The 27,704-nt window shown below is 42.1% G+C and overlaps 1 protein-coding gene across 1 annotated transcript; it reads right to left on the bottom strand.

Annotated features, from left to right (window-relative positions):
* Positions 1 to 1,439: 1,439 nt before the first annotated feature.
* Positions 1,440 to 23,619, bottom strand: LOC101329867 (A-kinase anchor protein 17B). Its single transcript, XM_019949595.3, has 5 exons — positions 23,392 to 23,619; positions 13,431 to 14,199; positions 11,833 to 11,960; positions 10,190 to 10,457; positions 1,440 to 6,004 (listed from the first exon to the last, which is right to left on the bottom strand). Exons 1-5 carry the CDS (start codon positions 23,472 to 23,474, stop codon positions 4,358 to 4,360), a joined length of 2,895 nt encoding a protein of 964 aa, XP_019805154.3. The 5' UTR covers positions 23,475 to 23,619; the 3' UTR covers positions 1,440 to 4,357.
* Between the last annotated feature and the right edge of the window lie 4,085 nt (positions 23,620 to 27,704).

Here is a 27,704-nt window from a genome sequence, read left to right as displayed (position 1 = left end):
TGTTGCCGAGTGCCAAGGCAGGTTTTGTTTTTGCTGTAATGTATCATCGGATTAGTAAAGTGTTCAGGAATCCTTATAGTAGTAAAGTTGATTCACTTTGTGCCGAAAGAAGGATATCAGATTTGCACGTGCAGTTGGTTGTATAAACACAGACAACCTATCACCCTGAGTATTAGTGTTCTGCCATTTTAGTGTTAAAATTGGCAGACTTTTCTTACAAAGGAAGTACTCCCTGAATCAAAGAGGGCTCAAAAGCTTTCCAGCTTTTACGTTCTCAAACCATATTGCCTGTTTTTGTTGTTTTTAAATGTGTCCTTTTCCCCAACTAGTTTTCATTCAACAAATATTCGAGTTGCCCGTTTTGTGCCAAGCAACCTGTTAGGCCATATGCTATGGGGGAAGGGGAGGGAGAGAGAAATTGGGCCACCTTTGCAGCCTGAAATCTCATTTAGATGTGAAGATTAGGCTATTCCTTTTACTAAGTTAAACAGTTGTCTGATGCCAGGAGGAAAACATCCAGAGCCTGGTTAAAAGCTTCAATCCCAAATAGCCGGATTCCCCTCCATTCAGAACTAAATCAACATTGTATTGATTACAGGTAAAGTGATATTACCATCAGGCAGGACTTTGATCTAAAAACTCAAATCCAGTTCGCATAGTCGGGTAAGCCATACTATGTAAAAGGCGCCATTTAAGAAGATGAGGGAGTGGTGGTTTCAGCGGGGGAAGGGTCCGCTGTTTGCTCCCCACCTGCTTGCTTCTGGCCCCTGCCCAGATACACTGTTCTCAGTCCCAGCATCTGTGGGTCAGAAGCAGCATTCACTATGCGTTTGTGGTATCTGTGGCCTCTCTACACAATGTCCTGTTCACCTTACCTCAGAGGGCCAAACTTCATGCAAATCCTCAATCTAGAACAAGCAAGAACAGCCCTTGCTGTCTCAGAAAGAGCTCTTTGAACCCAACAAGAACCCTTTCAGCTCTAAAGTGCCCAGTTGTTCTCTAAGGTACAGTCCGCCTTTGTTAGGGATGCTTAGAGGCAGTTTGCTGTACATTTCATGTGAAAATACAGCTAAAGCTTGCAAGGTCAAAGACTGATCACTGAAGCCCCCCATGTCTCTGACTTGTTTCTGGATGTTGAGTAACTTCAACACTTCTACCAAGGCAAGGCCTGAAGGGATGAGATGAAATTCTGTGGAGTCCGTTTTGCTACCTTTAAAGAACTACAACCTTTGCTGAAGGGAGAATAGTCTTGAGTCCAAATACCATGATTTTAATTTATCCAAGATGAAAACACAACTGTGGTTTCATGAGCTCTGACAGGCAATTACCATAAACTGGGGAAGTTGCCTCGAAACCACTGAAACCAGACATATATTTTCATAGAGAATGTTACTGCAGGTGTGCAACCTTCTAGCCAGTACATGCGGTCAATGAACAAAGACTCTATGACTTTATTTTTAATATATCTGAAAATCAAATATGTATTATTTCTCTACCAATGCAAATGACAAAAAGGATCAACAACGTTAGTGCAAAGCAGCATACCACGGGTAGAAATCCCAACCCCCCAAAGTGGAATTATCAGCATTTAGAAGTTAACATTTTGAACAGTCTTGTGACAAGTGAAAATACATTTATTTGGTTCTTATTTTCCAAATTACCAGGTTACATGGCTTTCTACCCTGAGAAATTCAAACAAATTGAACAAAAACGCACTGACAGAGTTTTAGCTTTCTTAAAGCACTATTAGCACGTACAAGGAAAAACATCTATTTTAAAAGACACAGCTTAAACTTCAGGCCCTCACTTAATGGGACATAGGAAAACGATATGAGAAAATACTTCTGCACCACTTAAACAACAGCACAACAAAGAATAACAATGTTAACAGAAAGTGATTACAACATTTTCGGCTCTGTTTCATTCCTTACTAAGCCAATTCATTTGAAAAGTTCAGGATAAATTGTTCTCTTCCTTGTTTAAGGCCTACACCCCCCCCAAAAAAGAGGTTTACTCAAATCTAGAATGCATTACCACGAGACATAAAAATCCAAGGTTGTACGGAAAGTAAACATAAAACCAGTAATTTTACTTTCTTCTAGGTCCCAGGATGGTATTTAGCAAACAAAACAAGACCAAAATATTATATAGAAGTGACTTAGCACCAGTTCTATTATACAAAAAAAAATTTTTAATTGCACATGCTGTATTCTGCAATTTATTTTTTTATGTCTGGTTACTGAGCAGCAAATTGTTTTCACGCCTAAAATCTCTGCAAAGAAAAATTATCAAATGACAGAAGAGATTGAGTTGGTGTTTTTTCTTTTTCAAAACAAGCATAGCTGCTTTCCATTACAAACCCATAATGCTCTTTGTTTCAAGGGCACGAAACATGAAAAAATAAGGAGGTGGGGGTCTCATTGGAGGAGAATAATACCTGGTTACCAGAAGTTGTCTGACAAAATACAAGCTGTTAGTAGTTTAAAAGCCTACTCCGGACAACAGTCCTCTGAACGTTAATAATCACTGCTAGCCCTCAGAGGAGAAAAGGCACTCGCCCTAGAAGCAATGTTTCAGATTAGACAAGACAAGCCTGGTTTTGATGGCAGAGTCACTGGCTTGCAAGTGGAATTGAATATAAGGGAGCCAACAAATCATTCATTGATAATAAGTATAATCAATCTGCTATGTTACATTCTTTTCTGAACTTTTGCTTGTACTGGCATACCTCTATTAAATGCTATTAGAGGAGATCAATGAAACAACTTGTGGCTCTTACTTTAGATCAATTAGAAGATTTTATAGCCATTTCAGATATCAGGTTGCTCAAGAGGGTGGTTATGAGCACACATCGTGCCTCGTCATTCTGGGCAACCACAAGGACTGGCATCCTACCTTGGCTTTACCAGCCTGGTACTTTTCTATGGACTATCAAGTTAGGACTATTTGAAATGAATCATGTCATATGAAAATGTTGCCTTCCACTACTTCAGTGGATTAAAATCACCTTTTCCCCACTGCAGGCAATCTAATCTCATTGAGGTCTTCAATTGCCATGTCAGCTATAGCTTTCCTGGAAGAAAAAAAGTCATCTACTGCCCCCTGAGGTCCTAAATCCAATATAAGGCAGAATGAATCAGCCGAGCTTTCAATAGAACATGCACTGCATTAAGATGTATGTCTTTACGAATCTATAAAATATCTCAATTTAAAAACATATTCAAGGAGTCCAAAACCAGTAGGTAAAAAGATAAATTGCTTATGTTAAGAGTTTACAAATCCGGCACACATACAATTTTTCCCCCGCTAGAAAACTATGGGCTTTACCCATGACTCTTCCTAACTCCATGACATTATTGAGGATCGAGGAGGCACTTGTTACTGTTTTATAAAAGTCAGTTTTGGGATATTCAGTGGCTTTTTACAAACTGATGTCACCCAACCCTGAGTGAAAGGATTACATAACCTGAAATGGAATACTGTCATGTCCTCTCTTCCCAAGTGCCATTACTGGTGCCCCATGATCGTTCAATATTTCCTTTGGCAAATCCCACGTTATATCGCTTCAATCCTGTTGCTTTTCTAGGAGGGAATGACATGGGGTTCTTCCAAAAAAACAACTCTGCTAATGGTCCACTATCTGTGTAAACCTCAAAGGACGATCTGAGCCCCTTTCAGATTCTTCTTCCAAGGCTTTGTTTCTAAAAGGACAACTCTTTAAGTCCTATGAACATATTAATAAGATTAATTTCTTTCTAGTAGATGCTCATGGAACTGTCTAATGTCATGAAGAAGTCTATCATATGTTCTAGGTGTCATCTCTCCTCTTATCTATAGGTATTTCTAGATAAAAGTCAGGAAAGTTTGTTGCTGCACATGGTGTTCTGACCAAATTAAAGAACAAGTAAAAAGATCATTATTCATTCACTGCCATTCCCTCTGAAGATAAATGATGCTAAATGATAATGTTATGACCGCTGAAGAGCCATCGAGGGCTACCTTCACTCCTCTCGGCGTTAATTTGCTCCTTTGACGGCACCGAATTGAAGTTGCAATCGAACTGTAGAAATGTCTGTCCTTGGATAAGGAAGTTTTGCAAGCACATTGTTTTACCAACCTTCAGAATCTGGATGTTTTGTGTTTCCAAAGTTTGCCAACACACCTGCAACACACACACACACTTAGATCTATGCTTTATCCTTTGGCAAGAGAAACAAGGTTTTGCATTTGACCTTGCTCGTGCTCCGAAGTGTTGCTCTCTTGCTCTGTAGTTGCTAACTACATAGCTACATTTGGTCTGAAATCTTCTTCTTGCACATTTTTATTGTGAGTAAGAGTTTCCTGATCTAAGAGACCTTCAAAACATTTGAAAATATAAAGAACTAGCGTGGTTGTTTCCTAAATAGCTTCCGTAGTCAACGTGCTCCTGACTGTTATGTCTGGTATAGTAATTATCAGAATTCAGCATGAAATCTTCAGAATTCTCATATCTTTTAAACCTCCTTGCATCCTGGTTATATTCTGACTTCCGTGGAGCCTCTCTTCTTTTGGGAAAATCCCCCAAATAGGAAGCATTAGCACTTTTTGATGATGTTATTGGCACATGAAAGGGCCTATAGTTCACTTTCTGGTTAAATGTACTATCACTAAACTGCATCCTCTTTCTTGTGACAGTGTCTAATTGATCACTGGCACTGGATTCGTGGTGGTAGCTTTTATCAAATAAGTATTTGGGGGCCAATATTTCACTCTTTTTGCTGTTGCTCTTCTCATCTCTAATAGAACTGTTTTCACCCTCAAGCCATGAACATCTCAGTTCATAATTGGACCTCTTGCCTGGTTTCCTAAGCTCGTATTTAGAGTATTTTTCCTCCTCATGTTTCCACTCTGAGTACAAGGTTTGCTGACTTGACCTAATTTCTGGATCGCAAGTGATGATTTCATCAGTGTCAAGAGATCCCTTTTCTGGGGAGCTATCATATGTGGCCACAGATTTCTCTTTCTCCTCTTTGTTTATACTAAGGATTTCACTGAAACATTCAGAATCACTGCTAATTTCCTCTAAGAAATCTGTCAACCTCAAATCAAAGTCTGCTGACCTGTTGGGCGAGGAAACTTGGCTTTGACTTGTGGATATGGAATCTTGGACCTGGTAAGCATGAGTCTGTTCCAACAGATGGCTCTTTCCAAAAGCTGGGGATGGCCGATCACCAGCTTCACATACTGTGTCCTTGCAATGATGTTTAAACCCCTTAAACATTCTACACTCTTTGGCATAATCCACTTTTCCCCTCTTTTGTGCTTTATGCTCAGGATCCTGAGTACAAATCTTTGTGCAGGAATCGTCTTCTTGCACCTGTTCTCTCCTATCTAGGTTTTGCATTTGGCTCAAACTGGTTAAATGACGCTTATGTTTTCTCAAATTGATTTGAAATCCACTTCCTTTCGCATGGACGGCCCTGTGCCACTGACATGTGCTTGTTATGTGACTTGGTTCTAGGCAGATACGGGCATATTTTGGAGTGTGATAATAGTTAAGAAGATAGTCAATAAATTCATCTGTTTCATAGATCTTCTGTTTCCTGCCATGGTCTCTCTCAACTAATCTGGAAGAATAGGATTTATTAGAACCATGGTAGTCTTCTTTCGCAAGAGATTGACCTTGAATCATGGCAATTTGCAAAGAATTCCCATCAGGGAGCAAACTGTGATTGTATTCATTGGTTAATAATTTTCCAGTTCTCTCTTTTCTAGCTGAATATCTTAATTTTTTTTCCCCAAGGTAGTGGGAAGATTTACGTAAGTGAGCCGTAGCTCTTTCCTTCATTTTTTGTTTTCGCTTGTTATCTGACTTGGAAACCTGATATCTTGGCATTTCCTCCTGATTTTGAAGATACTGAGTGTTTAACTCTTCTTTCTTCAGAGCTCCCAGTGTGGTCCCCGGAGCACGATTAGCTTTGGAGACTGCAACATCTACCTCCCGTGGGTTAAATTGTATAGACCCCTTCAAAGAAAAAGGTTAAAAATCTCACATGAAAAACTAAACAGACTAAAATTTTCAAAGAAAATTGGGCTTTCTAGCATTGTTCTGAAGAGGTTTCTAACTACACCTAGGATAGATTGAAATTAGGAACAATATCACACTGAAGAAACAGGAGGTGCTAAATTAAATGTCTCGGTCTAACAGGAGCTGCTTTCATTAGGTCTGTGCCCGTCTTTATGTTAGAAGGCACCCCGGTTTACATACCTTCAAAAGCACATGACCCTTCGTATACCCAGACAAAACTATAAATGCAAATCAAAACTACAATGAGATATCATCTCACACCAGTCAGAATGGCCATCATCAAAAAATCTACAAACAATAAATGCTGGAGAGGGTGTGGAGAAAAGGGAACACTCTTGCACTGCTGGTGGGAATGTGAATTGGTTCAGCCACTCTGGAGAACAGTATGGAGGTTCCTTAAAAAACTACAAATAGAACTACCATATGACCCAGCAATCCCACTACTGGGCATATACCCTGAGGAAACCAAAATTCAAAAAGAGTCATGTACCAAAATGTTCATTGCAGCTCTATTTACAATAGCCAGGACATGGAAACAACCTAAGTGCCCATCATCGGATGAATGGATAAAGAAGATGTGGCACATATATACAATGGAATATTACTCAGCCATAAAAAGAAACGAAATTGAGCTATTTGTAATGAGGTGGATGGACCTAGAGTCTGTCATACAGAGTGAAGTAAGTCAGAAAGAAAAAGACAAATACCGTATGCTAACACATATATATGGAATTTAAGAAGAAAAAAAAATGTCATGAAGAACCTAGGGGTAAGACAGGAATAAAGACACAGACCTACTGGAGAACGGACTTGAGGATATGGGGAGGGGGAAGGGTGAGCTGTGACAGGGCGAGAGAGAGTCATGGGCATATACACACTAAAAAACGTAAGGTAGATAGCTAGTGGGAAGCAGCCGCATAGCACAGGGAGATCAGCTTGGTTCTTTGTGACCGCCTGGAGGGGTGGGATAGGGAGGGTGGGAGGGAGGGAGATGCAAGAGGGAAGAGATATGGGAACATATGTATATGTATAACTGATTCACTTTGTTATAAAGCAGAAACTAACACACCTTTGTAAAGCAATTATACCCCAATAAAGATGTTTAAAAAAAAAAGGTACATGCACCCCTATGTTCATAGCAGCACTATTTACAAAGCCAAATCATGGAAACAACCTAAATGTCCATTGACAGATGAATGGATAAAGAAGATGCGGTACATATATACAATGGACTACTACTCGGCCACAAAAAAGAACAAAATAATGCCATTTGCAGCAACGTGGGTGCAACTAGAGATTTTCATACCAAGTGAAGTCAGTCAGAAAGAGAGACAAATACCATATGATATCACTCATATGTGGAATCTAAAATACAGCACAAACAAACCATCTACAAAACAGAAAGAGACTCACAGACATAGAGGACAGACTTGTGGTTGCCAAGGGGGCGGGGGGTGGAGGAGGGAAGGACTGGGAATGTGGGCTTAGCAGATATGAAATATTATATATAGGATGGATAAACAACAAGGTCCCACTGTATAGCACAGGGAACTAGATTCAATATCATGTGATAAACCATAATAGAAAAGAATATTTAAAAAAAGAACATCTGTATGTATATAACTGAGTCCCTTTGCTGCACAGCAGAGATTACCACAACATTGTAAATCAGCTATACTTCAATTTTTAAAAATTTTTTTAAAAGCACATGACCCTTTTTCCTTTGTTCACAAATGGATGAGTCTACTTACTGTTCCAGGTATTGTGCTAGGGGCTGGGGACATGAAGAGGCATAAGAAATGCTCTAGAGCCCTCCCTGGGGCTACAGTCCTAGAACAAGAAAAGACTGATGGGTGAAATGTGTGTCTAAAAGGGTCAGCTGCCTTTGAAAAAGATAAACAAAGGGCTTTCTGGGCTATAGTCCAGCTTCTTCCCATGGATTGCAGAGGGGCATGACCCTGAGCTGCCCACCTCACCCGCCCCAGTTGGAAACAAGACAGCAAGTAGAAAATATGGCTGTGACAGTGGTTCTCTCTGTGGTGCTCTCTGCTCTGCACGACTGCAGGGCAGGTGAAAGGTCCTACACATGGGCCCTATCTCGCTGGGAGAGCTTGTACTGAGCTCCCACTGACACCTGGCACAAATCAGGGCACAGAGCTTACCCAGGACTTGGAATTAGAACCTGCGGACTGCATAATCAGTGTAAGGTATTGATGAGGCCAAGAATTAGGCACCACACATATTTAAAGAGAGAAATTCTTCAAGAGGAGTCACCCTTGGCAGTCATTAAGGTAAACTAAAAAAGATCAAGCTCACCTTATTGTAAAGGGAAATGTGAGGTTTTTCTGATCCTGATTTCATGCAGTTTGATTGGCCACACCAATGAGAACAAAAAGCTGAGATGGCAAATACACATAAAATTAGCTCTATCTAAAATGAATGCCACGGGACCTCCCTGGTGGTGCAGTGGTTAAGAATCTGCCTGACAATGCAGGGGACACGGGTTCGAGTCCTGGTCTAGGAAGATCCCACATGCCACGGAGCAACTAAGCCCACGTGCCACAACTACTGAGCCTGTGCTCTAGAGCCCGAGAGCCACAACTACTGAGCCTGCGTGCCACAACTACTGAAGCCCGCACGCCTAGAGCCCGTGCTCTGCAACGAGAAGCCACTGCAATGAGAAGCACACGCACCACAACGAACAGCAGCCCCCGCTCGCCGCAACTAGAGAAAGCCCGTGTGCAGCAACAAAGACCCAACTCAGCCAAAAATAAAGAAATAAAATAAATAAATTAAAAAAAAATAAAACGAATGCCATTCACTTTTCATATTTAAGAACACTGAATATGGCTTTTTAAATTAACACTTTGGGAGGCCTTTCTGGCCTTTACTCTGGGACATCTGCTGAGTCTGGTTATCTTTAGGAGGCCAGTAAGTGGGAGAACAAAAAACTTCCGAAACTGAAACTCTCCAAGCAAAACAATTGGCCTGTGATGTGAGACATTCCTTAGCAAATAGTATAAGACTAGACTAAGGGACTTCCCTGGTGGTGCAGTGGTTAAGAATACACCTGCCAATGCAGGAGACACGGATTCGAGCCCTGGTCCGGAAAGATCCCACATGCCACAGAGCAACTAAGCTCATGTGCCACAACTACTGAGCCTGCACTCTAGAGCCTGCGAGCCACAACTACTGAGCCTACGTGCCACAACTACTGAGCCTGAGCTCTAGAGCCCACAAGCCACAACTACTGAGCCTGCGTGACACAACTACTGAAGCTCACATGCATGGAGCCCGTGCTCTGCAACAAGAGAAGCCACCACGATGAGAAGCCCGCACACCACAACACAGTCATCCCCGCTTGCGACAACTAGAGAAAGCCCGCGCACAGCAACAAAGACCCAACACAGCCAAAAATAAATAAATAAATAGTTTTAAAAAGGACTAGACTAACAGGAGCTTGCTCCACCAAGGTCTCTGTTCAAGGTTCTCCCTTCGCATCCAAACCTGTCACAGATGAATCGCCAATGAAAATTAATGGAGGACTACAAACCCAACACCCCCACCACCCATTTCTTCCCCCATGCATTTTTTGTTACCTCAATTAGGAACTTACAAAAGTAGATGCATGAGCTATATCGCCCCGGGTGAAACCATCCTAAAGTTTAGAAACACAAAGTGTGTGTGTGCCAGATGGTTGGGGGTGGGGGTGGGGAAGGGGGTGTGAGACCCAACGCCTTCAGAAAATCTGGGTATCCCTTTGGTAAATGCACAATTGGGGTTATTAGAGAACAGCCTATTGAAAATAAACCCCAATGAATACAGTGAGCCTTCCACGTGTGCTGTTTAAAGGATAGGCCATTGTTTAAAAGTAAAGGTCGTGGGCTTCCCTGGTGGTGCAGTGGTTGGGAGTCCGCCTACGGATGCAGGGGACACGGGTTCGTGCCCCGGCCCAGGAGGATCCCACATGCCGCGGAGCGGCTGGGCCCATGAGCTGTGGCCGCTGAGCCTGCGCGTCTGGAGCCTGTGCTCCGCAACGGGAGAGGCCACAACAGTGAGAGGCCTGCGTACCACAAAAAAAAAAAAAAGTAAAGGTCGTGTCTCAGAAAGGTCAGTACCTACCCAAAGCGAGGAACAATGGGGCAAGGGCCTTATTGCGATTTTCCTCAGGAGCGCCCGCAGCAGGCGGAGGGCCTCCAGCCGCCTCCTGGCCAGCAGGCCCTTCCTCTCTTCCCAGTCCTCGGAAGAGCTGGGCCCCTGACGGGGCTCCGCTTTGGCACTGTCCTTCTGTCTCCTTTGCCGGTGTCTGTCTCTTTCCTTCAGGGCGTGCCTCCTGACTCTGGCCTTTCTCCTCTTTTCCTGGGCTTTCCTCTCCTCCTCTTTTCTCTTTCTGGATAATGATTAACAGAGTCAACCCTTCAGAAGGTATTTATCAGTCATTTGCCGCCCTTCCCACTCCCGTCCCCCTGCCAGGGCCCGACAACGCATAACTAAGTTGATGAGTTAGAAACATGTATAGGAGACCTCATGCAGAGAGTATTAAAAAAAGAAGAAGAAAGCAACTGAATTCAAAGGAGAGGCCTCTAGCCTCCATCTTCTCAAACCATCAGCAGGGGCTACTGGACCCAGCTTTCACAGCGAAGATTCCTTTTCTCTTGAGATCAAAACCTTCCGTGAGTTGGTGCCACAGGGGCAAATGACAGTAAGTCAAGGCACTCAGAAAATAAAGGTGAGAACTGGTCTTCGGTGCATACTACTTAACAGAGTGCACCACCATAAAAAGAGACTGGCGTAGAAGCACACGGCCTTATTGTTCTGCCATGTTCTGAAAATTTCAGCTGTTTCGGGTAGGCCCTCATGGAAACATGGAAAAGGGGGAAAAAAGGACAGTGGCCTGAGGGAGGGCTTAGCCAAAAACTGGAGGATTAGCTAAGCTGCATGGTCAATCTGGAAATTTGGGGGGAATCGTTACCTTGACTGGGCTCAGCTTCTGGCCAGGTTTCACAGACGTGACCTCAAGTAACTCCTGGCACTCCGCCAGCCAAAAAAAGTGAGAGGAAGATGGAAGGGTACTCTTAAACTCCTCTTTTGAATGGCTATAATTTGCATAAAAGACTGGAAGAATAAACATGCAAGGGGAGGAGCCGGGAGGTAAAACTGGTTTGGGGAGCCCTGTGGTTCTGGACCATTTGTCCCTTCTTAGCAAACCTTTGGCGATCCAATAGCCCTTTCTAGTCTCAAGCTCCTAAACTGGGGAACGATGATAAACTCAAAGAAGTAAATAGAGAGGCTCCTCAGATTCACAGAAAGAACTTGGGCCCACGAGAAAAACAGTCTCAACAAATCCATGCCTTCTGGCCTGTGGGTTAGATTGATTATTGATCATTTTATGGAAGAAAATCTTTTCCAGACCTAAAAAGAATTTTTCCCCAAAATTTCAATTGATAGGTAAGGTAAAATTTGGTAAATTTAGGTAAACTGCTAGAATTTTCACTCTAAAATTTCCTGGTCTTTTTTTTTTTTTTTAATGACCATTTCCTCCCAGACATCTTAATCTGGCTGGTCCCACAATTCTTCATTACTTGTTCTTCCTGACAAGCATACTTTTTAAGTCTCTTGCTTTCAACTGCTTTCTCTTTTGGTTTTGTAACAGCACAGTGGAAAGACTGTACCAATTTCTCCTCCCCGCAGCCATTCACCTGAAGGGATTAATCCATAAATCAAAAGTTTAAAAAAACCCTCTTCATTGAAGTTGGTCTCCTCACCTTTCAGCCTCTTCCTCTTCTCTCTTCTTTTTTTTCCTTTCTTCCTCCAGCTCTTGTAATTTCAGCCTTTCTTGATTTCTCCTCCTTATAGCTCCTTCACTGAAGTGTTTGGTTGTATCAAACATAACCTGCCCCCAAACAATTCAAAGTTTCATTAGAAAAGTTTGCCCGCTGGCTGGGTGTGTCGAAGGCCAGAGAGATAAAACTAATTTGTATGTGGCAGTGCCAAACCAAATGAATTAAAAATGCCTTCTCTGCATCCCAGCACCCAGACTGTTCCACTGCTTCTCAGTTACCTGCCAAACAGTCCTTGTGGGGCTCTAGAATTTTCTTTGGCAGAACCCTTGAGGAGCTCACTTGACAGCCATAGGCGGCATCACAGTGCCGTGATGGATGCAAGTTCTAAGGGATGTGAGTATATTGCCTCTGGTTTGTTATAGTGATTAACTGAGTTAACGTATTTTTTAATCACCAGAGACAAAAAGAGTCCAAAAATGGGTGAGAGGAGGGTGGGAGAGCAAAGATGTAAGAAAATTGACCAAATGAGATACAAGATCTGACTACAGTGATTATTAAACAACTTTGCAAATCTCTAAATAAAGTGGAAGTCAGATTGAGGTGCTACAAATAAACTTGCCTAAAAAATAAATGGAGGCAGAAGTAGCTATTTAAATATGCATGAGTGATAAACACCAAATTCACCATCATGGTTACCTTTGAGGGGAGGGAGGGGCCTGAGACTGAGAATGGTACACAGAGGGGAGCATGTTCTCATACCACTGGTAATGCTTTATTTTTTAAGCTGGGCAGTGGTACATGGGCGGTCATTATAGTATTTGCTGTATCTTTTGTCGGACTGAATAGCTCATAATTTTCAAATATATATTTTAACCCACATACACACACACACACACACACACACACACACACACACACACACACACGAAGCTACCGAAGCTGAAAGTCCAAATTCACACTAAAGACTGATATAGAGAAAAAGGAGGGTTTAGCTGCATCTTTTCTTCTGCTGAATTAAGGCTTCAAGAAGGAGGTGACCAGGCATTCAGACAGTGATGAAGTGACATGCCTGCATAGACAGGCTGACTCTGAAAGGAAAGGATCCAGGTTTGTTGGGATTTTGTTTCAGCAATTTACCTGACAGACAACAGGAATATATAATAAATTGTGACCCCAGTAGCAAAGAGGGAGTAAACTGCTCTCCTCGTGGATTCAAGCTGCATGTTGCCCTCTCTCCTGGCAACTTGTCAAATGGAATAAGTATCTGAGATACTTCCATAAGGACCATGAAGAATCCTTTGATGCCCCCAAGAAGCTGGGGCAGAGCCCCAGACTATAACAACCATCGTTTTCAAACCACAGCTGGCAGCATGGCTGATAGCAGAAGAATGTTCAAATCAGGATGATATTTTTTCCCCTAATCATCCATTGATTAACGATAACACAAATCTTTACATTAGCTATTGATCAGAGCCTACTGGGGTCTAAGGAAATTTGTTGCAGATGCTTCCTCCTAGCTTTTACTCAGGACCACCCGAACAGTGGGAAATTTTGTTTAAAAACCCCTGGCTGTTCCTTACCTTAATGTTACATGCCAGAGCTTTCCCATCATCTCCTTTAAGCATCAGCTTCATCCCACGGAGGGACTCCATGGCCTTTACAAAGTCAGTTGACTCCTGGTACTGTATAAAGGCCTCGAACGTCTGCAAGCCGAAGCTGAACCCCCCAAAGCTCCCACCAGTCATGACTTCTCGGTAGGGGTCGAGCATCGGAATATCCACATTCTTGATCTTCCCAAAACTTTCAAAGACCACCCGAAGGATCTCTTCACATGGCTTCTCCCCGCTGGAACCTTTAGGTGCAAACCACTTGCAGGGCAGGCCTTCGAAGTATATGGAATCTGGGCTCTTATCGTGGTCCTGCTCTTCAGACCCGTCAGCCAACGGTGCCCCCTTTTCTTTGGGGAAGTGTTCCCACTCCCCCTGGGCATCTGTGGCCACTACTCTTAAGTCTGTTTTCAAACCGCTTAGCTTGATGATCTTCCCGTGTAACTTGGCCTTCAGGATCTGAACCAAACTTCGAGTTTCAGCCTCCCCCTCAAATCGGATGAAGTCCTTAGTGCTCTTGGAGAGCCGCACTGTGGTGAACTGGTCAGGACAAATCAGGCTCTTCAGCTGGTCAAGAACTTCCCAGTTAGAGAAGGGCCTCATGGGTTCCGTGCTCTCAGGGAGCAATACGTTGATCATCAACTTTGCTATGGGCTTGAGGTAGAGGTGCTGAGCCGCACAGAGCTCCGTTGCCTCTGAATTATCATACACCATCGTGACCGTCATGGTATCTGCGGGAAACCTTAGAGGGCGAAAGGGAACATTTTGATACAAATGGAGCAAAACGCAGATTTAGACTTTGAATGCTGCCATTTGCTGGACTTAGGTCAAATTGATAGGGGAACGTATACTATCGGGAGAATTAAGACAATAGCTTACATTTGTTTAATGTGTTTTAGAGGTTTCAGAGAGTTCCCAAAGACTGTGTCTCAGTTCCCCTAACTGTAAAATAGAAATAATAGGATTTCAGGAAGGAGTAAATGAGTGAGTACAGGAAATCCTTAGAATAGTGCCCAGCACACAGGAAGTTCTCAATCAACATAAGCTATGGCTATTATTTTTTTATTTTATTTTATTTTTTTTGTGGTACGCGGGCCTCTCACTGTTGTGGCCTCTCCCGTTGCGGAACACAGGCTCCGGACGCGCAGGCTCAGCGGCCATGGCTCACGGGCCCAGCTGCTCCGCGGCATGTGGGATCCTCCCGCACCGGGGCACGAACCCGTGTCCCCTGCATCGGCAGGCAGACTCTTAACCACTGCGCCACCAGGGAAGCCCTATGGCTATTACTTATACTACTTTGTCTCATTTGGTTCCTGAAGCAGCCTGTGAGTAGGTATTTTCATGCCTGTTTTAGAGATGGGGAAATTCAGATGGATTCAGGAAAATTAAACGACTTGCCCATATATTGACACTCCAAGATTCCAAATCTCCAGTCTATTGTACAACTGAGCTCAAATGTAAAGTCCCAGAAAAACCTGCTGGGGATGGCACAGAAACAGGGCCGGGGTAAAATACACGTAGCACATTCATGAACACACACCCGGCCGACAGTTCTAACCCAGGTACCTGATCTAGCATCCTTCGTCCAGGCTGCTTTCCAAGTCTCACACGGACATATCTACTCTCATTCCTCCAGTCTGTCGACTTTCACTAAATTGAACTCTAAGATCAAGGGAAGAGAAGACAGCCTCTCCTAGTGAGTGACAAAGAGAATCTGCTCTCTACTTCGGGACTGGAGTACCGCAAAAAAAAAAAAAGGCCACCAAAAGCAGTATCTTATATTAGGTTCTAGAAATCCTTATGTTAGCAACACTGAACTGGGATGATATGAGAATAAACATGTGCTCCTTCTCCAAAAACATTATCTAAAGAGCATAATGAAGACAAAATCCAGTCCATTTGCTGCAATTTGCAACATAAATAAGAGTCAACACTAAACTCCTTTAGGAGAAAAATTAATTTGATATTCAATTAAGATATACTGAACCCCCAAATTTATCTGTAATCAAGAGGTATTTATTTATACAACCTAATTTAAAGCAAGGCTTTAAAAAATATTCCAGAAAAAATATTCACAAAATAGTTAATCACTTCAAAGTAACCAGTTTGTCATGCTCTCCATTTATTCCAGTGATACTGCTTTTGTTTTAAACACTTTGGAATGCTTCGCTTGGATTGATTTCAAAGTCTGAGCTACATTCTTTTAAATAGCCTTGATGGAGGCCAATTTTGAAATTCTTTTATTGTGTATTTGATATTTCAAAATCATCAAAAATTATCTAGAATCAAGAATGCTGGATAGGGGGCTTCCCTGGTGGCGCAGTGGTTGAGAGTTCGCCTGCTGGTGCAGGGGACGCGGGCTCGTGTCCCGGTCCGGGAAGACCCCACATACCGCGGAGTGGCTGGGCCCGTGAGCCATGGCCGCTGAGCCTGCGCGTCCAGAGCCTGTGCTCCGCAACGGGAGAGGCCACAACAGTGGGAGGCCCGCGTACCAAAAAAGAAAAAAAAAAAAAAAAAAAGAATGATGGATAAAATGAACGACTATAAAGAACAAACTGACTTTTTAATTGGTTCCTAAGTCCCCTTACAAGGAGATTCTGAGAAAGGCTCTAATTATTTTTTTTTAATTAGTGCGTACATTGCTGGAACAGGTATAAAGCTTTGAAAGATGGCAAGTTTGAAGGACAATATTGACTGTTGTAGTATAACAGTTGCAAAAATGATCCTAATATTCCACCCCTCCCTGTATCCACACGCTTTGTAATGTGACTTTGAGTTGTTGCTCTCAAGAGATAGAGTATATTTTTCCCCAGCCCTTGAATTTGAGACGGCCTTTTTTTTTCCCTAACAGAATGTGGCAGAAGTGTCCAAGTGCTAGTTCTAAGACGAGGTGTCAAGTGGCCCTCACTCTCCTGGAATCCTGCCATACCATGAGGACAATCCTGGGCTAGCCTGCTTGAGGATGAAAGGCCACATGAAAAAGCCCTCTTGTGACAGATGAGCTGTCCTAGACCAGCCAGCCCCCAGCCAACCCACCAACTGATGGCTGACACCTGAGCAAACCCTGTCAAGATCAGAGGCAGCCACCACAGATCAGCAGAACAGTCCTGAGAACCTATAGACTTGTGAGAAATAATAAATGGTTTTTGTTTAAGCCACTAAGTTTGGGGATGGTTTATTATACGACAACAGCTAACTGATACAAACATCTAAATTTTAATTAGTTTCAAGATACACAATCCCATTTAATAGTTTTTACACAAATAAATAAAAATTACAAAAACCCATTCCTGGGAGAGTTTTGGGAAGAAAGAAAAACTAGGCACCTTCGTATCTTGCTAGAGATAGTGAGAATTAATTACATCTTTTTTTAGAATAACTTGGCAAAACAAACCAAGAACCATAAAATATGTTCATCCCCTTTGGTCCAGTAACCTGCTCTAGAAACTCATGCTAAGGAAAGAATTAAAAATAAGAAAAGAACATGTTCAAAGCTGCTTATTGCAGTGTCATTTTAGATACAATTTTGTCACAACTATGTATACACAGGAATGAAGTTCAGAATTGCATGATTTTTTGCAAAGTGGTTTTAATAAAACTTTTTGCTGACTTACAGTGTTAACAGATGCACCTGTAGTCATTCATTTAAAATTATGGTCAATATAAATGGATTTTATTAAAAACTTCAGTTTTTCCTTCTACTTCAGATTAACCTCACAAAGCCCACTAAAAATCATCAACTTCTTGAGGTTAAATATATGCCTCATATCCTTCACAAGGGTGATTTCCACACAGTGAAACAGTTTCTATATTTTAGCCAGATCTCTCCACTTTCCTGAAGTATAATAAAGGTTCTCCTCAAATTTGGAGGGAAAACAGTCAGATGGTATTTTATAGTGCTTGATGTGCTGTATTTTTCACATGAAAAAACAAAACAAAACTGGCTATCACTTCCATCTCACACCGAAGCAAAAATAAGCAGTAAATTCTACAGCAGAGGGTACAACTCAGATGATCACAGTGGACAGCAAGACGGTCTCAGCGAGCAAAAAACACTGAACAGAGGCGGAGACCAGTGCCTCATCTGAACCCCCAGTGAGGGAAGGAGGGCCTGGGGTGGCCGCATCCTCCTATTAATCCAGAGAGGTCAGAAACTGAGGTTCTTATGCGAAATCTGCTTTTTCAGACGCTGGCAATCAAGGAAAACAATTTACAAGCACTGCGAAGTGCAAATAAACAGACCTGCAGGCCTTGCTGCCTTGCCTGCCCACAGCCTCTGCTCTAGGGTCGATGTTTGCTCACCCGGCCCTCCAGTGACAGGACTCTACACCTCAATTCGGAAGCATTTAAGTTATTTTCTGACTTTCTCAAGAGGATCCAATTGGTTTTCAAAAAAAAAAAAAAAACAAAAAAAAACTGGCCTCCTTTAAAAACCTCAATTCCAATTCCTCTTTCCCAACTTCAGCAACAGCAGCAAATTAGACATTGCTTCTCCTCTCTTCCCCTGCTGGTCACAGGCTTTAAAATGAAATGTTTGTGAATATTTCATCTTTGAATACTCTCCCAGAATAGGGAGCTAACCTTCCAATCTTATTTTTTTTTTTAAATATTGAGGACCTACTGTGTACCAAGAAGTAAGCTTTTTACATATGCCATGGCTTCAATGCTACAGCAATGTCATTGGCAATTTCTGCCAGATCGCTGAAAATGAACCAGATGGTGCCTGGCGCATAGGTGCGTGATAATTATGAATTCCTATTGCGATGCTTTTTCCTTAAAGAGGCCTCAAGCCAAAACTAACAAAAAATGAAGGAGGAAGAGGAGGGGGAGGGGGAGGAGACTTCCTACCAGGAAGACAGGTAGAAGGGGGAGAGGGGGGAGGGGGAGAGGGAGGAGGGGGAGAGGGAGGAGGGGCAGGGGGAGAGAAAGAAGGAAGAAAGGGAGGAAGGGAGGGAGGGAGGCATAGGTGTGTACTTATTGACATGGAAGGACGCCCATGATACTTTTTAGAGGAAAAAATAAAAAGCAAGTTGCAGGATAATAATGTGCAATGTGATCTTGTTTTTGTAAACGTAATATAAAGTAATAAAAGTAATATAAACACACATGCATGGTGGGCGCACGTGCACGCGCCCACATACAGACCTCTCTATAAAGTCTGGAAGGATGTACATCAAATTGTCAACATTTCATCTGGGAAATGGATTAGGAGTATTCTTGCTTCAATTTTTGAATGTTTATAATAAATGTGCTAATTTTGTATTAAAATTTTTTATTAAAAAGAGGAAACTCGGGGCTTCCCTGGTGGTGCAGTGATTGAGAGTCCGCCTGCCGATGCAGGGGACATGGGTTCGTGCCCTGGTCTGGGAAGATCCCACATGCCGCGGAGCGGCTGGGCCCGTGGGCCCGTGGGCCATGGCCGCTGAGCCTGCGCATCCGGAGCCTGTGCTCCGCAACGCGAGAGGCCACAATAGCGGGAGGCCACAACAGGGAGAGGCCCGCGAACCGCAAAAAAAAAAAAAAAAAAAAAGAGGAAACTCACATGATAATAACAAACTATTGAAAGGAAGCAGTTCACAGTTGCTGATACAAACTGGCCCAGAAAAGAATCAAAACAGAGTAATACAGAAGCAACTCCCTTTTCCCATCAAAGACACCCCTCTGTCTGCCATCACTGTAAATGCCCACAGGCATCTGGACCCATGACCCAAGTTTGTGTGAGTCCTGACTGAAGCCTGGGAGATCAGACTAGGACTTTGGGTGATGACGGAGCACTTGGCCACTTCAATACTAGCTGTACCACAGGCTGCAGAAGTTATTTTTAAAAACTGCCTTATTGAAGCATAATTGATATATGATAAACCACATTTCGTATCAAAAGTGTACATTTTGATGAGTTTTGACATATCTTTACACACTTATGAACCCATCACCACAATCAAGAGAGTGAAAATGCCCATCATCCCCTTCAGTTTCCTCGTGCCCCTTTGTAATCCTCCCCCCACCTCCAGTGACCACTGATTTGCCTGCAGAATGTTTAAGTCTTAACTGATTTATTTTATAGCAAAAGCAGACAGGTGTTTCTGGAAAATACTCATAGTTACAATCCAATACTCAACTTTCACAGGTGCTTTCTTCTAAATCAGGATAGTTTCTCAACTCTAAGCTTAAATGTGCCAATCCTTGAATCTAGTTAAAGCTGTACGAGGCCCTACCTTGCTCCTGAAAAACAGGTTGAAAAAGGTTTGTGCTTTTCTCCCCATACAATCCCTGTTTTTAACCCTGTTTAAACATGTTCAGGAAGTAATCTGTTGCTCACCATTGCTAATTATTAGAGAAATGCACATCAAAACTACAATGAAGTATCACCTCACACCAGTCAGAATGGCCATCATCAAAGAATCTACAAACAATAAACGCTGGAGAGGGTGTGGAGAAAAGGGAACTCTATGGCACTGTTGGTGGGAATGTAAATTGGTACAGCTACTATGGAGAACAGTATGGAGGTTCCTTAAAAAACTAAAAATAGAACTACTGTATCACCCAGAAATCCCACTACTGGGCATATATCCGGAAAAGACAAAAATTCTAATTCGAAAAGACACATGTACCCCAATGTTCACAGCAGCACCATTTATAATAGCCAAGACATGGAAGCAACCTAAGTGTCCATCAACAGCTGAATGGATAAAGGAGCTGTGGTATATATTTATATATATATAATATATGTATATATTATATATGTGTATATATATATATATGACTCAGCCATAAAAAAGAATGAAGTAATGTCATCTGCAGCAACATGGATGGACCTAGAGATTATCATACAAAGTGAAGTCAGACAAAAACAAATATTATATATCACTTATATGTGGAATCTAAGAAAAAATGATACAAGTGAACTTATTTACAAGAAGAAACAGACTCAGGGACATAGAAAACAAACTTATGGTTACCAAAGGGGAAGGGGGGGGTGATAAATTAGGAGTTTGGGATTAACAGATACATACTACTATATATAAAATAGATAAACAACAAGGACCTACTGTATAGCACAGGGAACTATACTCATTATCTTATAATAACCTATAATGGAAAAGAATCAGTTATATATATATATGTATATATATGTATGTATATATATGTATATGTATATATATATATATATAACTGAATCACTTTGCTGTACACCTGAAACTAATACAACATTGTAAACCAACTATACTTCAATTTAAAAAGGTAATCTACTTAAATTAGATATATTAGTTAGTAGATATAGCTATATATTTTATGTATATTTATACATATTAATAAAAATATATCTACCCAAATAGGTGGAATCACTGAGATCAAGTTATTAGGATATGATTTAAAATTGATTCTTTTTTTAAAATTTATTTTTGGCTGTGTTGGGTTTTCGTTGCTGCGTGCGGGCTTTCTCTAGTTGTGGCTCGTGGGCTCTAGAGCGCAGGCTCGGTAGTTGTGCTGCGTGGGCTTAGTTGCTCCGTGGCATGTGGGATCTTCCCAGACCAGGGCTTGAACCCGTGTCCCCTGCATTGACAGGAGGATTCTTAACCACTGCACCATCAGGGAAGCCCTAAAATTGATTCTTTAGAGTGACCTAATTTGCCCTCTAAATACCCTTTATAAAAAATTGAGGTAAATTGGTTTATAACATTATATAAATTCCATGCGTATAACATCATGTTTCTACTTTTTTTTTTTTTGGCCGCAGCACGCACCTTGCAGCATCTTAGTTCCCCAACCAGGGATTGAACCCCAGCCCTGAAAGTGCTGCATCCTAACCATTGGACCACCGGGGAACTCCCTTATATTCCCACTTCTGTATACACTACAGTGTGCTCACCACCAAAAATTTAGTTTCTATCTATCACCATACAGTTGACCCCCTTTACCCATCTCACCCTCCTGGCTGCGCCTTCCCCTCTGGTAACCACTACTCTGTTCTCTGTATCTACGTGTTTGTTTTGTTTAGTTTGCTAATTTATTTGGGGGGTTTCTGTTTGCTTGTTTTTTATATTCCACATGTGAGTGAAATCATATAGTATCTATCTTTCTCTGCCTGACTTATTTTATATAGCATAAAACCCTATTAGAAAAAAAGATGAAATCTTGCCATTTGTGACAACATGGATGGACCTTGAGAGTATTATGCTAAATTCCCTTTTAATATGTCTGTGGTTCAACTGACAGTAATGGTAGAATTCATTAACAATTTTCCCATCATTTTTACCAATCACTATCATATGCAAAGGTTTAAGAGCCTAATATAAACTGAGCCCTGATGGCAAGGAGTGTCATAAGTACAGCCACCATAAATTATCAAAAAGTTGAATTTTAATAAAGATTTTCAATCAGTCCCATGTTCTAGTATGTTCCACCATGACCTCCCCAGCCCCCTCACATATACACACATCTTTCTTCTAGTCTTGTGATTAAAAGCAACACCACTGAGATCACTTATTCTTTAACGCCTTTGCAGAGGCAAATGAGAGCTCCTCTAACCTTCAAAAATTAGAGTTATTCAATAATGTTTACACAGTGCACATTCCAGCAGTATCTTGTGTACATAGCTCTACCAAAGCATTTCACTCAACCAGCTCTCAATGCCAGAACATTTCTAGCAGCTTCTCAGAGAAACGTGGCTGCTTTCTCTAGTCATGGGTCTGCCTCATCTTCCTGCCTCTATACCTAATAGCAAAGCTGACTGAATAGCAGTAGAATAAGATTAGAGAAAAGGAAACAGTTTTGAGATATTTCCACAGGCCTAAAACAGTTGTTTGAACCTGCAGTGAAAATTCAATAAATTCTACGGGCTCTGCATCCAAACTTCCTCCAATACCTTATCTCACTTCAGAAGATACTAGAGAGATTCCTCTGCTACACCTTCAAGTGTTTTAGATCAGAACTATGACCTTAAAACTCTAAAAGCACTCGAGTCATGAGCAAAGTATCCCTCATCCATTTTCTTTCCCTTTTTCTCACTCTCAAATATTTGCTGTCAGAGTGCTAGCAAGGGCATTTGAGTCACGTTTTTTAAAAACAGTGGGAAAAAAACAGGACCATCTGCACAACTCCGTATCCTCTTTCGAAGTAGTCCTTTGCTGCCTTTCTTTTTTCAGGCTTTTGAACCTCTAAGTTAAGTCATTTTGAAAGCATTTAAGATGTATAAAGATATATCGACATATTTATTGTCAGCGGGACAGCCAAAATGTATTTGGGTCAAATCAACATAGCCAATTTCCAAACCTCCCAACTAGTACAGAATCCCCGTAAGTCTTGACCAAACAGAAGTCTTCCCTGCTTTTTCAGTCAAGAGGTCATGGATGAACTTGCATGTGTTTTGGTACATCATTAGCGCAAACAACAATTTTAAAACTGAGGCTGACCATATGCTCTGATCTTGAAAAATCTTTAAATCACATCATTAAAATGAGCAGCACGCAGTGTTGCAACAAGTGGAATACAACCAATATAGGACCCCCTAAATGATGAAATTCCCAAATTAAGATGGTCCTAAAGGGCTTATTGTGGCACTGGGGGCTTTCAGGGCAGAAAGGCAGTGACTTGGAGACCTGCAGGAATGATAAATTTGTGACCATGAAATACTGGAGTCTTACTGAGAGAGAATCTCTTCTACCAGCACTCAAAAAAAATCTGCTCTAAGGTAGAGTTTAGCATGGGGAATTTTGATCTTGAAATGAAGAAAACTGGATTTGTGTTAATTCACCTCTTTGGGCAACTTAATTTCCTGTTTTTGTTTCCCTATTTTAAAAGATCATACGAGCCCACGGGGACCCGGCCTGAGGAGCAGTGGCGGGAGCTTCGAGACTAGGGCGGCGCGAAAGAGATGTTATAGAGACAGTAAATGTGTCCAAATTTTTGAGAAATTGGAACAATCAAGAGTTACCTGTATGGGGAGCCTCCGGGAAGATAGCGGAAGAGTAAGATGCGGAGATCACCTTCCTCCCCACAGATACACCAGAAATACATCTACACGTGGAACAACTCTTACAGAACACCTACTGAACGCTGGCAGAAGACCTCAGACCTCCCAAAAGGCAAGAAACTCCCCACGTACCTGGGTAGGGAAAAAGAAAAAAGAATAAACAGAGACAAAAGGATAGGGACGGGACCTGCACCAGTGGGAGGGAGCCATGAAGGCGGAAAGGTTGCCACACACTAGGAAGCCCCGTCACGGGGAGAGAAGGGGGGTGGCGGAGGGGGGAAGCTTAGGAGCCGCGGAGGAGAGCACAGCAACAGGGGTGCGGAGGGCAAAGTGGGGATATTCCCGCACAGAGGATCGGTGCCGCCCGGCACTCACCAGCCCGAGAGGCTTGTCTGCTCACCCGCCGGGGCGGGCGGGGCTGGGAGCTGAGGCTCGGGCTTCGGTTGGAGCGCAGGGAGAGAACTGGGGTTGGCAGCGTGAGGTGCGCCGCGGCGAGCCGGGAGGGAGTCCAGGGAAAAGTCTGGACCTGCTGAAGAGGCAAGAGACCTTTTTCTTCCCTTTTTGTTTCCTGGTGCGCGAGGAGAGGGGGTTAAGAGCGCTGCTTAAAGGAGCTCCAAAGACGGGCGCGAGCCGCGGCTAAAAGCGCGGACCCCAGAGACGGGCATGAGACGCTAAGGCTGCCGCTGCCGCCACCAACGGTCCTCCGTGCGAGCACAGGTCACTATCCATACTTCCTCTTCTGGGGAGCCTGTGCAGCCCACCACTGCCAGGGTCCTGGGATCCAGGGACAACTCCCCCGGAAGAACGCACGGCGCGCCTCAGGCTGGTGCAACGTCACGCCGTCACGCCAGCCTCTGCCACCGCAGGCTCGCCCCGCATCCGTGCCCCTCCCTCCCCCCAGCCTGAGTGAGCCAGAGCCCCCGAAGCAGCGGCTCCTTTAACCCCGTCCTGTCTGAGCGAAGAACAGACGCCCTCTGGCGACCTACAAGTAGAGGCGGGACCAAATCCAAAGCTGAGCCCCTGGGAGCTGTGAGAACAAAGAAGAGAAAGGGAAATCTCTCCCAGCAGCCTCAGAAGCAGCGGATTAAAGCTCCACAATCAACTTGATGTACCTGCATCTGTGGAATACATGAATAGACAACGAATCATCCCAAATTAAGGAAGTGGACTTTGAGAGGAAGATTTATGATTTTTTCCCCATTTTCTCTTTTTGTGAGCGTGTATGTGTATGCTTCTGTGCGAGATTTTGTCTGTATAGCTTTGCTTCCACCATTTGTCCTAGGGTTCTGTTTTTTTTTTTGTTTGTTTTTGTTTTTTAAAATTTTTTTCTTAATAATTATATTTTATTTTAATAACTTTATTTTATATTTTACCTTTTTCTTTCTTTCTTTCTTTCTTTCCCTCCTTCCCTCCTTTAGACAGTGAATCATCCCAAATTGAGGAGGTGTCCTTTGAGAGCAAAATTTATGATTTTTTCCCCTTTTCCTCTTTTTGTGAGTGTGTATGTGTATGCTTCTGTGTGAGATTTTGTCTGTATAGCTTTGCTTCCACCATTTGTCCTAGGGTTCTATCCGTCCGTTTTTTTTTTTAATTTTTTTTCTCTTAATAAATATTTTTAATTTTAATAACATTATTATATTTTATCTTACTTTATTTTATTTCACTTTATCTTCTTTCTTTCTTTCTATTTTTCCTTCCCTCCTTCCTTCCTTCCTCCCTCCCTCCCCCTCCCTCCTTTCTTTCTTTCTTTCTACTTCTACTAATTCTTTCTTTCTACTTTTTGTCCCTTTTATTCTGAGCTGTGTGGATGAAAGGCAGGAGTCAGTGCTGTGCCTCTAAGATGGGAGAGCCAACTTCAGGACACTGGTCCACAAGCGACCGCCCAGCTCCACATAATATCAAATGGCAAAAATCTCCCAGAGATCTCCATCTCAACACCAGCACCCAGCTTCACTCAACGACCAGCAAGCTACAGTGCTGGACACCCTATGCCAAACAACTAGCAACAGGAGCACAACCCCATCCATTAGCAGAGAGGCTGCCTAAAATCATAATAAGTCCACAGACACCCCAAAACACACCACCAGACGTGGACCTGCCCACCAGAAAGACAAGATCCAGCCTCATCCACCTGAACACAGGCACTAGTTCCCTCCACCAGGAAGCCTACACAACCCACTGAAGCAACCTTAGCCACTGGGGACAGACACCAAAAACAATGGGAACTACGAACCTGCAGCCTGCAAAAAGGAGACCCCAAACACAGTAAGATAAGCAAAATGAGAAGACAGAAAAACACACAGCAGATGAATGAGCAAGATAAAAACCCACCAGACCTAACAAATGAAGAGGAAATAGGCAGTCTACCTGAAAAAGAATTCAGAATAATGATAGTAAAGATAATCCAAAATATTGGAAACAGAATAGACAAAATGCAAGAAACATTTAACAAGGACCTAGAAGAACTAAAGAGGAAACAAGCAATGATGAACAACACAATAAATGACATTAAAAATACTCTAGATGGGATCAATAGCAGAATAACTGAGGGAGAAGAACGGATAAGTGACCTGGAAGATAAAATAGTGGAAATAACTACTGCAGAGCAGAACAAAGAAAAAAGAATGAAAAGAACTGAGGACAGTCTCAGAGACCTCTGGGTCAACATTAAACGCACCAACATTTGAATTATAAGGGTTCCAGAAGAAGAAGAGAAAAAGAAAGGGACTGAGAAAATATTTGAAGAGATTATAGTTGAAAATTTCCCTAATATGGGAAAGGAAATAGTTAATCAAGTCCAGGAAGCACAGAGAGTCCCATACAGGATAAATCCAAGGAGAAATACGCCAAGACACATATTAATCAAACTGTCAAAAATTAAATACAAAGAAAACATATTAAAAGCAGCAAGGGAAAAACAACAAATAACACAAAAGGGAATCCCCATAAGGTTAGCAGCTGATCTTTCAGCAGAAACTCTGCAAGCCAGAAGGGAGTGGCAGGACATATTTAAAGTGATGAAAGAGAAAAACCTGCAACCAAGATTACTCTACTGAGCAAGGATCTCATTCAGATTTGATGGAGAAATTAAAACCTTTACAGACAAGCAAAAGCTGAGAGAGTTCAGCACCACCAAATCAGCTTTGCAACAACTGCTAAAGGAACTTCTCTAGGCAAGAAACACAAGAGAAGGAAAAGGCCTACAATAACGAACCCAAAACAATTAAGAAAATGGGAATAGGAAAAACATATCGATAATTCCCTTAAATGTAAATGGACTAAATGCTCCCACTAAAAGACACAGATTGGCTGAATGGATACAAAAACAGGACCCATATATTTGCTGTCTACAAGAGACCCATTTCAGACCTAGAGACACATACAGACTGAAAGTAAGGGGATGGAAAAAGATATTTCATGCAAATGGAAACCAAAAGAAAGCTGGAGTAGCAATTCTCATATCAGACAAAATAGACTTTAAAATAAAAACTATTAGAAGAGACAAAGAAGGACACTACATAATGATCAAGGGATCGATCCAAGAAGAAGATATAACAATTGTAAATATTTATGCACCCAACATAGGAGCACCTCAATACATGAGGCAAATACTAACAGACAAAAGGGGAAATTGACAGTAACACATTCATAGTAGGGGACTTTAACACCCCACTTTCACCAATGGACAGATCATCCAAAATTAAAATAACTAAGGAAACACAAGCTTTAAATGATACATTAAACAAGATGGACTTAACTGATATTTATAGGACATTCCATCCAAAAACAACAGAATACACATTCTTCTCAAGTGCTCATGGAACATTCTCCAGGATATCATATCTTGGGTCACAAATCAAGCCTTGGTAAATTTAAGAAAATTGAAATCGTATGAAATATCTTTCCCGACCACAACGCTATGAGACTAGATATCAATTACAGGAAAAGATCTGTAAAAAATACAAACACATGGAGGCTAAACAATACACTACTTAATAACGAAGTGATCACTGAAGAAATCAAAGAGGAAATAAAAAAATACCTAGAAACAAATGACAATGGAGACACGACGACCCAAAATCTATGGGATGCAGCAAAAGCAGTTCTAAGAGGGAAGTTTATAGCAATACAATCCTACCTTAAGAAACAGGAAACATCTCAAATAAGCAACCTAACCTTGCACCTAAAGCACTTAGAGAAAGAAGAACAAAAAACCCCCAAAGTTAGCAGAAGGATAGAAATCATAAAAATCAGATCAGAAATAAATGAAAAAG

This window comes from Tursiops truncatus, chromosome X (assembly GCF_011762595.2).
Source record: "Tursiops truncatus isolate mTurTru1 chromosome X, mTurTru1.mat.Y, whole genome shotgun sequence".
NCBI lineage: Eukaryota > Metazoa > Chordata > Mammalia > Artiodactyla > Delphinidae > Tursiops > Tursiops truncatus.
The sequence above is the reverse complement of the archived record's forward strand: the minus strand, read 5'-3'. Positions and strand labels throughout refer to the sequence as shown.

Excerpts from the sequence above, each read along its gene's own strand:
- LOC101329867 (XM_019949595.3), bottom strand. The coding sequence starts at position 23,474 with ATGTATTTCTGGTGTATCTGTGGGGAGGAAGGTGATCTCCGCATCTTA. Across the intron at positions 10,458-11,832 it reads GAAGAGGAAGAGGCTGAAAG|AAAGAGAAAAGAGGAGGAGA; the intron begins GTGAGGAGACCA and ends ATCATTATCCAG. Across the intron at positions 6,005-10,189 it reads CCCATTGTTCCTCGCTTTGG|GGGTCTATACAATTTAACCC; the intron begins GTAGGTACTGAC and ends TTTTCTTTGAAG.